Genomic DNA, 14,643 nt, shown 5'->3' on the forward strand with positions numbered 1-14,643 from the left:
CCAAGCGCGAAACAATCTAAGTTGTTAAGCTTCAATGACAAGCAGATAAGATTTGTAAGAAAAGTTGTTTACTGGAAAAAATTTAGTTTCCGATTACAAGGCGCTTGCTTTCTCAAGTGTACAAATTGAAACCCATTTTCAAAACTGGAAATCGATCACATTTTGCGTGACATTTAAAGTTTTCCTGTTCGATAGTAGAGTTTGACTTCTATTGAACAAATGAAACGAACTGAACTTACTAAGAAAAGTAAGACTTTGAAAAATCAAATTTGAGCCTGGAAAAATTTTGGTACTTATCCTTAAAAAAGTCATCACGGCCTATATAGGAATCTGATATACGAACAATAATTCCTAAATCGAGTTCCTCAGTAGAGATGAATATGTTAAAATTTTCCCATCTTATGAAAAATTTAAAAAGAACACTCAGTCGCTGACTTTCAATATTAGCTATTATCCTTCATTATCAAATGACAAAAATTTGGCCGAAAAAAAAGAGTCCTGTGAACAAAAATTTGAGTCCTGTGAACAAAGTTATTTAGGGAAAAAAGTCTAGCACCCGATTGCAAACACCTTGGTTATCGCAAAAGTATGAACCAAAACTACTGCAGATTACTTAAAAGCTCCACTCTGCCACGAGCAATTTTGTTTCATGAACTTTTAACAGTCGATGTCATTTGAAGTATCGCCTTTTGAACCTCCAATGAAAGAATCAATGAACTCAAGTAATCAGAAAAAAATACTCACACTGAAAAATTCAATATCTCTTTAAATTTTTAAGAACATATTATGATTGTCAACTTTTCGACTAAACTAACCATTAACAATTTGAGAAATCTGGATCAATGAGGACAAATTTTCAATTCGCTGGGAAATCTGAAAATTAAATTGCCCTTTCCAAACGAGAAGTCGATCACGTTTTTCATGACCTTTACACTGAAGCTGTTCGATAGTGGAGTCTGCCTTCCTTTCAACAAAAAAAATGACTGAACTTGAAAAGAAATAAAAAGTCAAACCGAGTAAAAGTAAACTTGCGCCTGCATAAACTTGAATACTTTTGCTGAAAAAAATCATAGCGACCTCTATAAGAGTCTGAAATACGTTCATCGACTTCCATCGATTTTTTTCTCATTTAGCGCAATCAGATTTAGGTCATCTACACACGCATACAAAAAACGACTTCGCCTTCAATGTATTCATCTACTTTTCCACGCGCTCAAGTATCCATATGATCGAGGAAACTTCAAGAACAAAATCTCATCAAAACTTCAATTCCATACCAATATTGGCAGATACATAAAATTAACTGATGAGTGAGTGGCTGGTGAGTCTGCATTTATGGTCTGCTTTAAGCAGTTCCGGCTGCACTTGCCGTTCCCGAGACTGCAGCAGCGGCTGCTTTCTTCTCCGCTTCTGACTGGGACAGTTTCTTCTCTCGTCGCTTCATCACCTTGGCCTTCTTGAGTGCCCTGAAGTGCTCTGCCTGCTGGTTCTGTTTCTTCAGTCGCATCGCTTTTTCCTTCTCTTTCAGGATGTGGTCCATCAGCACTCGCTTGTTCTTGAAGGCGTTTCCCTTGATCATCAAGTACAGGCTGTGGTACTGGTGCTTGTCAATCTTCCTTGCCTTTCGGTACTTTTGGATCAGTTTACGGAGGATTCTGACCCGCTTCATCCATAGCACCTGAACAAAAGTCACTTTATATGCTCAATCGGGCATTATGTATTTATTAACCAGGGCATAGAACCCCGTACAGTGCTTAGAATGGTCCTTTTAGATTATCGGTCCATATCGCAAAATGGCCGAGTTAGCACAAACTTTGGTTCACACAGAGCAATACATACACAAGCAAAAATATGACCGATAACGCTTCTGGGAAAAATTGAATGAGTAAAACTTTGAGTCTACAAAATTTCTTAAGTGACGCATGCCAATTTTGAGTCTACATAATTGCTAAGTGACGCAAGCCAATTATGACCCATTAGCAAAACCAGTCAATAAGAAAAAAAAACTAACATGCCTCAGTTTATAGAGCGGACGCATTTTAACTAGTATACGGAAAAATTCATTAAAAACATCCGACCCTGCCCAGGTTTGGATCCTCTTATGTTTTTATTTTAACCTTGTTTTGACGGCAAAAATCAACTGACTTCGGTTCTTGATGGCTTGAGAGAGAGAGAGAGAGTTACTTTCTACTGCTTTAACTTCAACGGTAAATAATTTGCTTTTACACTGATTTCAATTCATAATTATCATTTTCAAAACCCCCTTTTTTAAACTTCTTGTTTGTAATTGTTGTTAGGGAAAATCATTTTATTTCAAATATAACCCTTTTTCGTTTTCGGACTTCTTCAACCCTCACTTGTTTGTCTGCAAACCCGACGACCATTTCATAGTTCTAATTTCGACTGTTTCTTCTCTTATCACTTTGATTGATATACAACTCTGGAAATATATATGAAACAAGAAGATACAACGGAATCAAATACAAAACAAAGAAAGAAAGATACAAAAGAAATATGAATACACAAAGGAAATATGATTAATCTAACTATGATAACCAAGTAAATAAGATCTATTTACAAAGGGACTTCACACGAGACAACAACAAAAACCTAAATAGATTAAGAGAGAGCAAAAAAACATACGCAGCTGCAATCCTTGGAGCAAAAGTCTAGCTCTTTCCTTTTCTCTAGTCCCATTTTTTGCCTTTTCGCAATTTACTCCATCCCCTCTTCCTCGTAACAAATCTACATGATGGTTCGCTTACCTTGCTGGGCATTCTGGCCTCCTTGGTTCCCTTCCTCTTTCCTGGTCCGGAGTGACGTCCCTTCCTCTTTGCCAGCAGTCTCTGTCGCACCCGCCATCTGGAGTGCACCACACATGGCTTCCTGATGATCAGACCATCCCTAACTAACTTTCTGACTGTGTGGCGCGAGTTGGCCATGGAGATGTCGTTGACCTCGTTCGGGTCCAGCCAGACCTTGTTCCTGCCGCACTTGAGCACAGAGGCGGCCAGTCGTTTCTGCATTGTCAGAGAAACCATTTTAGCGATCTGAAATTACGACAAGGCATATTAAGTAGTCAGACTTCTAGACAAGAATATAGCGCGTTTTCAGTTTTTCAACCGCTTTTGTCAGAAATTAGCGATTTATTTCAGGCGCGCGAAATGTGCATTGTTCTGTGATTAACTCGGGTTTCGAACCAAACATCTCAGAGAGTTTATATCACTGACCCATCGGTTCAAATCGGAACGTTTCAAAAAAATTACGTTGATAAACTAAATTAATTTGTTTCGATCGGTTGACGCTAAGCAAACGAAGAAAGTCTCGAGACATTTTCGAACTTTTCAATTTCATTTGGTCAATAAAAATGCGGTAAAATTAAGTCTCTACGGGTCCCTGCGTTGCTTCGACAGTGTTTTATTGCATTTTGACACTAACTTCAACAAAGTCGCCACCAAACTGATTTGGTCATATTCCTTATTTTTTTTTCATTACAAATTTGTTCTTTTATTCTTTTTCGATTAATTTTTTGAAACTGGATTGGCATTAATGGGGTTGAAAAAATTTGTTCGTAAAGCAACTAAGAAACCAGAAAATAGCAACTGACGACCTGTTAGAAATATATCGAAAACAACAGAGCAACTTCAACAATGTTATTGCGATTCAGATTGCAAAAGAAAAATAGCCTTTAAAAATCAATCTGAACAACTAAGCATCAAAGCTTAATCTTCGGTTAAGAATTCTTGGGCTAGATTGTTATTTCACTTGATAGTTCTTTTGAATTAAAAACACAAAATCAATACCAATCAAAAATATATCTTAATATTAACATGGCAATCACAAATCTTTCACACATGATATGCAACAAATATAACTTTCATTTTCTGATATAGCTCTCCCAGTGATCAAAATATATCGTAGTAAAATCCTCTTGCTGTGCCAAAAATCTCAAAAACGGGATCAGATTGAACAATTCCCGGTCTGTATCTCTGTTCCTGTGAGCACGAGCAAAAGGACGAATTTTCAGTCCATTTCTGGGACTCATTAAGAAGTTGCGTTTGAGATCATCGATTAGAAGACTGTTTTTCTCACTGAATAGGCTCGGGTACTTTCCCCAAATCACGCCCAAAGGTTTAGTCTCGATAAGGCCGTATTTTTTTGTCTCCACGGTTATCATTGCTGAAAAATTGTCTGAGTTTACAGTATTTAAGCTCAAGTTATATGACCTGGGGTCGGCACATAGTACGCCAGTAGTTGAGACGACTAATTGAAAATAAAGACAAACATAATAATTACTTTCTCAGTTTTTAGAAAGGTTTTAGACTTCGAAAAACAGAACCAATCATGGGGTTAAATTTATTTAGTCTTCTTATTGTCATGTCGTCTTTGTGTCCAGTCACCTTATTTTCAGTCTGTGTGTCCAGTCGCCTTAATATTTGTGTCCAGTCGCCTGCACCTAGATGACCGAACAGAGAGCACTCCCAAAAACTTTCAGCATCAATTTTGTTTTAGTTTGCTTGCTTTAAGAGGAACTGGGAATTAATGATCTATTGTATAGATTTGAAGACTACTATCTGTCACAACGAACGGTGAGTCTAATTAATCACCAGACCTTTTGTTTGCATCCGTTGAAATTTCAACTAACTACAAACGCTGTTTCAGATCATCAGACCGACAAAATTTGGGCATTTGTTTAAAAACGTTAAGGGACTACACGGCCACTCGCACAATTTATAACAGACAGTTGCAAAAGAGTCATGAACGCAAAAAAAAATGAACGAAAAACTTCAAATTTTGAATTTCAAATAAAAACAAATGGCATTAAGGCCTTAGAATTTAAAGAACAATTTTTGATCGAAACTTTTTTATATAAAATTGACAAATTTTGAGAAACCTGGATCAAAAGGAAAATTTTTTATTTCGATTGGAAATCTGAAAATTAAATTCCATATTCGAAACTAGAAGTCGATCAAGTTTTTGTGACCTTCCTTTTGCTGTTTGATAGTGAAGTTTGCCTTCCTTTTAACAGGGGAAATGCGCAGAAATTCAAAAGAAATCAAAGTGAAACCAAAACGGGAAATATCAAATTTGTGCCTGAAAAAAAACAAAGTATTCACTAAGTTCATGACTCTTAATTAGCGTTGCAGAAGTATTCGGTCGTCAATAAAGACATTCAAATGGGCGCAAATCATATATACAGCTAAGTACATTGGATCTGGCTAACTAACCCCCTAATTGCAAAAGGAGACAACAAAGTTACAAGAAAAAAATTCACATATGTTTAATCGTTAAATTGGTTCTTTATAGGGGTGGGAATTCTTTACAAGGTGCCACAGGGGTGGCGAGGGGGATAGTTAACAAGATGCGGCACATCAACTGACAAACTAACCCATAGAATCCAAATAGGCCACTATCTTGTAATTGGGATTGTTCTTCACTCCCAGTTCCTCCATCTTGGCCGTGATCCACTTCATGCCAGTGGCAGACCAGATCACAATGTTGTAGTTCTCATAGGCAGCCGCTAGGAACTCGTGCAAGTAAGGCCGCATCAGTTCAAGTCCATTCTCAGCTACTGATCTGTGGTCGAATAAAGTGTAGTCTATGTCCAACACTAATCAAGACACATCACGCACTTCTAGTAACTGACTATTTTTCTGCTTTAAATCAATCAAGGTTGATTGATAAAAAAAAAACAAGATAGATAAAATTTGCGCCGTCCATATGTATCGAAAACTTGAACTAACGCAAATTTTCCGGTTTCAAATACATTTTTTGTTTATCTAAAAATCCTTTAAAGTACAGCTTAGTAAAAATTAACTTTTGAGAACAAATAATGAACAGACAACATAGGAAAATCAGTCGGCCCCTAGAAGTTTCTTATTCTCCTCTGGCGGGTGAAACACTTCAACTTTGTACTCCTTCACCCTCCTTTGAATCTTAGCCAAAAACTCCTCTCTTCGATCAGCCGGCAGGTCATCCATAGTCGGAATATCAAAATCATCGACTACATCTGGGAGGTCATCTGGCACTTCATTAGCTTTCTCTATTTCTTCATCAATAGTTCCCATCATCATTAATTTCATGTTTTTCTTCAAAACCAGATCCGAAATTAGAGTCGAATCCGTAACTGCAGTTCCCGGTTTTTTACACTTGAGGCCGATTAGTTTTTGATTTCCTGGACTCACTTTAGTTTTCGACTGTAATTGGCGTTTCATTTCAACAACTGAAGTTGACCCTTCCAGATTTTGCAGTTCGTATTCTTGGCCCTGCCATTTAAATATTATGCTGATTAAACCATCACCCATTACATCTAAAAAACATCATTTCAATCAAGCAGACTTTCAAATTTAAATAATCTGAGACATTTATCTTGACACCGACAAGTGCATCACAACATCACAAAAAAATCAATTTGATATCAACAGTAACCTTGATAGGTTCAATGGACCCTTTCTTGGAGCGAAAGCAAGCAGAAATGGATGAACATAAAACCACTTTTATATTAATACAATTTCAAGTGCCCCATAACTTTGTCAATTTCAGAGGCGGGTCCCGGTCCAACGCCTACTACAGTCTTAGACCCAGCAGCAATCTGGGTTTTCCCCGCATCTTCAATTACACAAGTTATCAATCCAACTGTCTTTGCATGTTCGTACAATTGCTCCAACTGTTCCTCTGACTCCACCTTGACTACTATCTTCCTTTGACCCTGGTCCATCCATTCTTCTAGAATATTCTCATTTGACTCTTGCGCATCTTCAAAACAAGCAACAGCAGCGTGACAGCATTGTGCAGCTATTTTTCCTTTGCCCATTTGCAAATCTTGCCTGGCGCCGATCACCAGTTTATAGTCACCTGGAGGCGCTCTTGCAGTTTGTAAATTGGTGGTATTAGTCCCTGATTGATTTTTCTTTGATCTGTAAGTGAGCTTGAAAAACATAGGAACACCTGCTAGCAGTTTGGCCAACACGAATCCGACTGACACTCCAGCTGCTAGAGTGATCACGTGAGACTTCATGTCTCCACCTGGACTGAAAATTCCCATCGTAAATCTGAAAAAAGCAGAAACTTAAAACTGGAAAGGATTGAACATAGTCAGGGATTTTGTCTTCGTGGAACTTATTTTAACCAAGTAAGAGCCATCCTTTGATATAATTTGTTCAAAAAAGGATAACTTTTTTTCCTTATTTTAAGTTGCATGAATCAAGCCAAAATTCGTTCTTTCAAGCCAAAATCGCATGAATCGAGCCAAAAGTCATTTTAGTGTAAAAATAAGGTAAAAAATGTTTTAACAACGTAGTCATTTTGGTAAAAGAAATTACGGTCATCATCATTTTTGCAATCCGATTTGAGGAGAACGACGCTCTAGTTTCCACACTAATATTCGTTTTATATCAATAATTTGAACTAGCAAAATAGTTCGGAAACAGAGACGAAGCCAAGCTTCACGTCACTTGCAATTGAAAACAAAAATTGCATGGCACGCTAGCCGGCAGAAAATGAGACAGAAGTCCCTTGTCGAGAATACTGTCAAAATTTAGATCTATAAAATTTCCATTCATCTCTAATAATATGCTTATTGAAGAAAGTACACAGAGAAACACAACTATCCGCTTTTAATTAAAATGATAAAACACAAAAAAGCACGGTAACTGGCCGAAAAAAAATTAAGATGAAAACCACTACGATGGAAATGACCCAAAAAAAAAACAAAATTTGTTTCGAGTGAATTCAACTTTGTTTCGAGAAAAAATGGCGAAACACAGTTATCGACGTCAAATTAGTAATGAAACAAAATTCATCAAGAGGTTCAGACAATACAATGCAGACAATACTTAAGCAGACGACCAGTAAGCCAAAAAACGTGTCTCAAAAATTTTGAGCTACGAAAAGTTTTGGCGTTTGAGCTACAAACGCCAAAAAACATATTATTTCGTCCATCAAAAAAAGTATCACGAGGCAACTATACCGATATAACATGAGCCGAAGAAACGATTGAAGAAAAAAAACAAGGATAGCCGGTTACTGTGCAAGTAGCAGACTGATTCGACCATTATATCAAAAAATATATACCAACAAAATGCTAAAGAAAAACTAAATTTACACGAATAAAATTAAGTTTTCACGGCTTAAGCTAATCATTAATAAGCTATTGAAAGCCTGATCGCTCGCTTTATTGGCTCGAAATTTTTAATTTAAAATTCAGAAACTTTAGATAGGCTAAAATCAGAAAGTTTAATCAATACTGGGGCAATTTTTTGAAAAACTTAATTTCTCCGGAAGACACCGGCGAAGCTTCACACTATACAATACGAGAAAGCCGCTAGCTCGAAACAACAAAAGATCTAATTAAACTTAAAAACAAGTTTTGAAAATAGCATGGCAAGACAGTAAAAAAAACTATTAAACCGCAGCATTCAAAAAGAACTGCTGGAAAAACTAACCAGATCAGGGTTGCCACGCGGTATAATTTAACTGCCGTCCTGACAGCCCTGAACACTGTCCTGATATTTTTGAAGCTCAGGCCCTGACATTTAGTCTCAAAAATTGCAAAAAACGCTGAACTACCAGAAATAACATCAGTATAAAAATTATCTTCTTCTTACATGGTTGTTTTCAGTTTTTCAAGTTCTTTCTCGGCACTCACAATTTCTGACTCCTTGCGTTTTGCAGACTCCCGGAGAACATTCGACTCTATCTTAAGCTTCAATGACTTCTTGTTTTCAGCTTCCTTTGCTTTCGTGTCCGCAACACTAATCAAATGTTTGACTTCGTCCGTAAGTCTCTTTATCTTTGCAGCCGCCATGTTTATATCTTTGTCCTGTTTTCTTTTCTCTGCAGTTTTACCTTCCGACTGCTTGCTCTTCACATCCCTTTCGTAACGTGTTTTAGCTCCTCTAACAGCAGTTAATACGCTCTTAGATACTTCAAACTTTAGCATTCCACCGCAGTGTTTCAGACCGTCTTTACAACGCCGTAATGCAATAAGAGTGTCAAGAGTCTGGTTGTCTTCGATTGTCAGTTTTGTTGACGGAAAACCCGCTTTCGATATTCGCTGTTCCATGAGCAAGAAGTAACAACTTACTAACTGCTGCAAACAGTTCTGGATAATTTTTTTGAATCGACTAACTTCATGTACAGAATCATGTCCTTAAAGATATCACTGAGGCCATACTTCACAATGTATGTGGCCTTCGTTCTCCCACATGAATACCCGCCCGCAACTTCACTGTCAAAAAACATCTTTTTGAAGAGTTCACTCGGGTCATCCGCACTTTTGAAGGAAGTACTCAAATTAATCATATGCAAAACAAAGAATTTCTGCTTTACGAGTATCGTCATCCACCAGAAAAGGAGTTTTTCTGGCAGATGCTGTAGTCTCAACCACTGGAGTAGCTGGCTCAACTACAGGGCCACTTACGACTTGGACATCTTCAACATGTTCTTACGAACGAAGGGATTGCATTTTAAGCGCGACCAGCTGTGCATGCAATTTGCTTTGTCTTGCATGGGAGCGGAGTTCTTTGACACCCATGTTGCCCAGCGTATACGATTTCTTAAAAAGAACACATCTGAACTCGTGTTCAGTTGTTGATTTAGCAACCCACAATTTAAATTCACCATCTTGAAACCAGTCTTCATTGAACTTACATCTTCCCTTGACTGAACGTTCGCGACTCATACCCGCAAAAATATTTGAGGTTAACGCTTATAAACTAATTGAATTTAAACTTTGAAGTAAAAACTAAAAGGCTAGCAACACTTTCACGATCCTGAGCCTAACACAGTTTTGCTCGTTCTGACAAGTTTTTGTCAGCCCTGACATGGCCCTGACCGCGTGGAAACCCTGCAGATAACATAAATTGCATTTGAAAACAAAAACGGAAAATCAGCCGATAGAAATTAGGACAAAAAACCACAAATCCGAAAAAAATCAACATTTTTTTCAATACTTAACTAATACCCCGCAAGAACTACATTACAAGAACTGAAAAAAAAAATCAATTAAAACAATCGGCTCCCAGCCTGAATCGAGCACAATTTTCGATTGAGAGAAATTCAAAATTAAGACATGCTCACAATTAAGTTCTTCGTATAAAATGTTAACTCAAAACCTGATCATAATTGACTTCTACTTGATCAAAGCTGGTCAGTTCATATGTAAGAACTGTTTGAAGTAAAAGCTGTAAGATGTAAGTAGTAAGTTGGAAAAAAAGTTTAGATCCCGATTACAAGCACCTCAATTTTTAGAGAAAGATGTTAACGAACTAACGCAAATGCAATCATGACTTACAAAAAAATGATGAACAAAACGACCCGAATAAAGGAAATTCAATTCATTTAAAAATTTTATTGCGGAAAAATTAGAAACGCTCGTCAAAAATTTGGCGTTTCTATTACAAATAGATAATTCTGAAAAAATATATTCAATCTATTTCGGAACTAAATTAATTTGGAGTACTTCAATTTTACTACCCAATGCATCCAAAATTTTGTAGGGTTAGTGTGTGATATGACATAACTGATAGTAAATATACGATTCGCCTACGCTATTCATTGAATTGTAGCACAAAGGCAACATGGTTTGATATACCTGCAGGACTTCTCGAAATGCAATCAAACGTCATTATTACCATACCGTCTAAGTCAAATTAACTCAAGATTTAGAACTGATGACAAATTAGCACTTTAGATCTGATGACAATTGAGCTTCATGAAATGATTGAATAAGAGATTTATTGTATCATTCTAATTAGGTTGCAATAACATTCGGCTCGATGAAATATGGAACACTCCATGATGGGTTCGAGGGAGGTGTGAACCGTTCCAGCGAAGACTCCGAACTTGGTGCGTAGAATACTATCGGCCTCGGGATGTGCAGAGGACTGTTGATGTCGTAGTGGCTGATGGTTGAGATGGTAACTTTGCTGTTGAACTGATGTCTATCGTCCAAGAATGCGAAAGATTTTAGCCACTGCTGTTCACTTACTCGGTTCCAATGGTAGTCCACCACTTTGCTATAACGAAAAATTTGCTATAACACATAATTTAGCAGAAAAGGAATTAGTCCTAGCAGGGCTTAGTTGAAAAACAAAGAGCTGTTCAAAATACCTCAAAGATATTATTGCAGACAATAACACCACAAACACTGTTACCCCTGCTACCACAAGCACAAAAACGATGTTCTGCATTCGATGGCTACGACTCTCTTTTTCAATGCCATGAACAGTCATCTTTACAGACAACTGTCTCAAAACCAGCCCATACTCTGAATCCAATAAGTCAATCGCAAATTCGATATCCGGTAGGTTCTTCAAAAGCAGAACTATTTCGCTTCCCCTTTCAGCTGAAGTCACATTACCAATTGTTATTGAGATCTCGACTATTTCATTGAAGCAGTTCGCGTTTTGTGCGTTCGCACCTTCTCTTTTTACACTCAAAATAGTTTCACGAAAAACTGTCTCCAATGTTGACGTAAGATTGGAGCCAAAATATTCAATGAACTGTGAGTTGCATTCGACTCTTTGATCAGAGTGTGCAAAGATGTCAAAACCCATGATAGAATTAATATAATACGCATCATCACTTGAACCATTTCGATCGGTTTCAGAAGTTGTGGTAGAATCTGATGGGTTAGAGCTAGATCCCACTGGTTCTAAAATATTGAGAGGGTAATAACAGCCAATAAGAACATTCAAAACCCGAATTAAAACTGAACACAACATCAACTAATGAAAAAAACTGCAATTCCCCAACAATATAACGTTTCTATTTTCTGAGAAGAAAATAATGTTTTTTTTATCCGATCACGCCACGAAGTGCCCTGAGAAACTGTTGCATAAGGTGAAGCTACAGACCGATCATGATTACTTAAGGAAAGCTCGTAAAATGAAATCATAGGGAAAATCGAGGGGTCAATGGTATGTGGTCCGAGCATTATGAGCTACATGCACAGCAACCAGCTATCATTATTTCAAGTTCACAAAACAGAGTCATTCACAAGGAGACATTAAGGGATTGTTCAAGTTGCTTCAGCTTGAGGTAAGTTTGTAGCGTTTTCACATTCATTGAATACGATAGATAGTACTCACGGCTGGCGACTATAAAATTACTCATTTCTAGATGGTTAAAAATATGAGAAGTGCATAGTGCTGCTGGAACTGTTGTAGTTTTAGACCCTTCCGGAGTGTGATTAATTAATGCAACGTTTTCAGTAAGCTTTGCTACATCATTGCCGGAAAATTTATCATCGTGCTTTTTGTTGATTGTTAGAAATTACCGCTTATGCAAAATGTTTATAGCAAATACTCAACTTACAAGCGCATATCAGTGCGGGAAGAACCTTCCACCAAGGTATTGATGACATCATCCAATTAAACTCATCATTAAACTGAAATTCAATCGATCGGTAGAAATAATAGTTGAAAACAATGATCATTCATAGAGACGTCTAAAGCAAATATTGTCTCAATTATAAACTGGAGCAGTACAAGAGTGATAACATACGAGGTGATTCAGATCAATGCTTTTTTAATATACTGTGAACCAAAGTTGACACGGTTTCAGCAATTTAGCTAAGATGGGGCCATTTCTAAAACTTCAAAGCCGCAGCAGTAAATTTTTAACCATTAAAACAATATTTCTGCAAAGCAAATTGAAGCATAGTCATCAGACAAAATGTCAAACTAATGGAACAGAAAACAAATGCTTTTTCCCGTGAAAGCATTTTTTTACAAGCTCACTGTTAAAAAATTCAAAGTCAAACAACTAAAAAAAAATATAAGTTTTTTGAGTTTCGCGAATCCTTATGATTGACATTATTTGATATAACCAACCAAATGAGAAAAGGGACCGATAGATTTTTATTCAAGTTGAAATTCCTACATCTTCAATCCAATTTCGAAATTAAACTAATTCACGTTTTTTTTGCCCCATTTGCACATTCGGAATTCGACAGCTGAAGCGGAGTTTGTCTTCTTTTTACCAACTGAATTTGAATTAAACTTAAAGAAAACAAAAGTCAATCCGCATAAAATTATAACTGAGAGTAATCATTTATTTTTTCCTGAAGAAAAAACTTTATAAAATCAACACGACCTATAATAGTGTCTTCATGACGTTCATTGACTCTTAAGAACATTTATCTAAGCAAAGAGGCGAAGCTGCGCTTTGCAAACACAAGCAAGGAAAATGCAAAAAAAAGCTCTAAACAGGCAAAACAAAGTGAAATAAGGAAAAAGGAAAAGATTAAAAACACCTGATAAAAGATGGAATGTCAATTTTGAGATTAAGAGTATCACGTTCTCACATCTGCTTCACAAAGTCTTGTAATTTTACTAACAACAGCGACCAATAAAGCAGCAAAAATTCGAGCGAAAAAAAAACAACTTCATGTTCCGGATTTGCATCTCCGGCCTGATGATTGTCTCTCCGACGTCCTTTCGCCACGGTCACTTGAAAGTAAATTATTGGCCCAGCTAATGCTGGATGTACCTGTTTTTATATATTTTTTAAATCATATATTGCCCTGGTACGGAAATGGGTAATTTTCAAATCTCAAAAAACGGGCTTTACGCAAAACCCTGGTAAACTCTCTGCTTAAGTAAGAACTAAGCTGCTTATTAAAAGGAGGAAAATATTAATCGCTCTTTCAATAGAATTCTTTTTCTCAGATTTAGCTGGGATGTTTTCGAAAAAAAAAGAAAAAGATTCCGAAAAAAACTATAAGAAATCACAAATTTGACTTTTCCTCAATCTCCTTTTCTCTAACGCAGAGATTTCCACGCTCTGATTTTTTGATTGAACTCTTAATATCAAATTTAGCCAGTAGTTGTCGAGAAAAGCGATGAAATTTCTAAAAAAAAAAATCGGTAAAAATGGATTTTGCCGAAATCCATATCGGCTTTTCTACAGAAAAAAAAGTGAAACAGATTACGCAGAGAAAATCTAAGCGCCATGTTAGTTTGAATTAACAATCAACTTTTTCCCAAAAAAAAACGGGCAAAACTTCAAAAATTGGACATTTTCTAAGACCATGATTATTTTCAAAACGCTGTGCATAGCTTGCGCGGGGAAAATTCAAATATCTGTTTTTTTTCTTTCGGTTATACCCTTAACTTCAGATTTGGCACACGCACAGTTCTTTTTGAGAAAAGTTTCAAGAAATAACCAAAATATCAAAAAATGGGCTTGGGTTAACGTAGAGCATGGGGTAGAGCAGAAGGACGTAGAGCATGGGGTAAACTGAAAAGAGACTACCGAAATATGCAGGCAAATAGAAGAGCAGCCCGTTTGTCCATTGGTAACATTTTTTATGGAAAATGGTATAGTAATTTGAGGAAAATTTAAATTTCTACGAAAAGTGCGACTTAGGTTAGAAAAAAATCTTCGTAATATTACACTACACTTGGCTTGTGTGTAATCAGCCCGCACAAACAAATAAATTGACATTTGTTCTAGACAGTTCGCTTTATGTTCTGCAGTTTACATTTTGATCGCGATCGTTCGTAAGACTTGTGAGCCAAAAAATCTCCTTTCAGACGGATTTCATGATCCTTGAAATGTGTTAGAAAAATAGAGCCAGCTTTGGGAATCACTAAAACAAAAACAAATGACCATTAAACCATCACTATGAAACTATTG

At 36.8% G+C, this 14,643-nt stretch overlaps 5 protein-coding genes across 5 annotated transcripts in view; all 5 read right to left on the reverse strand.

Annotated features, from left to right (window-relative positions):
- Nucleotides 1–1,252: 1,252 nt before the first annotated feature.
- LOC134842449 (uncharacterized) overlaps nucleotides 1,253–14,643 on the reverse strand; it is a 198,493-nt gene continuing 185,102 nt past the window's right edge. The window contains exons 2-3 of the mRNA XM_063858792.1: nucleotides 2,766–3,050; nucleotides 1,253–1,678 (exon numbers count right to left, since the gene is read on the reverse strand). Of these exons, the coding sequence (XP_063714862.1) occupies nucleotides 1,346–1,678; nucleotides 2,766–3,041 (609 nt within the window). The 5' untranslated portion in view covers nucleotides 3,042–3,050 and the 3' untranslated portion in view covers nucleotides 1,253–1,345. The remainder of the gene's footprint in view (nucleotides 1,679–2,765; nucleotides 3,051–14,643) is intronic.
- Nucleotides 3,716–6,307, reverse strand: LOC134842313 (ubiquitin-like domain-containing CTD phosphatase 1). The gene is made up of 3 exons (XM_063858590.1): nucleotides 5,872–6,307; nucleotides 5,390–5,616; nucleotides 3,716–4,179 (listed from the first exon to the last, which is right to left on the reverse strand). The coding sequence occupies exons 1-3, from the start codon at nucleotides 6,303–6,305 to the stop codon at nucleotides 3,878–3,880; spliced, it is 963 nt and encodes a 320-aa protein (XP_063714660.1). The 5' UTR covers nucleotides 6,306–6,307; the 3' UTR covers nucleotides 3,716–3,877.
- Nucleotides 6,392–7,074, reverse strand: LOC134842314 (peptidyl-tRNA hydrolase 2, mitochondrial-like). Its single transcript, XM_063858591.1, has one exon. The coding sequence runs from the start codon at nucleotides 7,043–7,045 to the stop codon at nucleotides 6,503–6,505; it is 543 nt and encodes a 180-aa protein (XP_063714661.1). The 5' UTR covers nucleotides 7,046–7,074; the 3' UTR covers nucleotides 6,392–6,502.
- On the reverse strand, nucleotides 10,721–12,388 carry LOC134842447 (uncharacterized). The gene is made up of 3 exons (XM_063858789.1): nucleotides 12,319–12,388; nucleotides 11,113–11,656; nucleotides 10,721–11,018 (listed from the first exon to the last, which is right to left on the reverse strand). Exons 2-3 carry the CDS (start codon nucleotides 11,556–11,558, stop codon nucleotides 10,754–10,756), a joined length of 711 nt encoding a protein of 236 aa, XP_063714859.1. The 5' UTR covers nucleotides 11,559–11,656; nucleotides 12,319–12,388; the 3' UTR covers nucleotides 10,721–10,753.
- Nucleotides 13,006–14,643, reverse strand: part of LOC134842448 (uncharacterized) — a 186,744-nt gene continuing 185,106 nt past the window's right edge. Inside the window, exon 6 of the mRNA XM_063858790.1 lies at nucleotides 13,006–14,596. Coding sequence (XP_063714860.1) covers nucleotides 14,457–14,596 — 140 coding nt within the window. The 3' untranslated portion in view covers nucleotides 13,006–14,456. The remainder of the gene's footprint in view (nucleotides 14,597–14,643) is intronic.

The sequence above is a fragment of the Symsagittifera roscoffensis genome, chromosome 3 (assembly GCF_963678635.1).
Source record: "Symsagittifera roscoffensis chromosome 3, txSymRosc1.1, whole genome shotgun sequence".
Taxonomy (NCBI): Eukaryota; Metazoa; Xenacoelomorpha; order Acoela; family Convolutidae; genus Symsagittifera; species Symsagittifera roscoffensis.

Bases quoted from the DNA above. Each gene is read 5' to 3' on its own strand.
- LOC134842313 (XM_063858590.1), bottom strand. From the start codon at position 6,305: ATGGGTGATGGTTTAATCAGCATAATATTTAAATGGCAGGGCCAAGAA. The intron at 5,617-5,871 runs TCTAGGGGCCGA...TGATGTGTCTTG, and splicing joins CCAGAGGAGAATAAGAAACT to ATTAGTGTTGGACATAGACT. The intron at 4,180-5,389 runs GTTAGTTTGTCA...ACAATTTTTCAG, and splicing joins GGCCTATTTGGATTCTATGG to CAATGATAACCGTGGAGACA.
- LOC134842314 (XM_063858591.1), bottom strand. From the start codon at position 7,045: ATGGGAATTTTCAGTCCAGGTGGAGACATGAAGTCTCACGTGATCACT.
- LOC134842447 (XM_063858789.1), bottom strand. From the start codon at position 11,558: ATGGGTTTTGACATCTTTGCACACTCTGATCAAAGAGTCGAATGCAAC. The intron at 11,019-11,112 runs GTATTTTGAACA...TTTTCGTTATAG, and splicing joins TCTGCAATAATATCTTTGAG to CAAAGTGGTGGACTACCATT.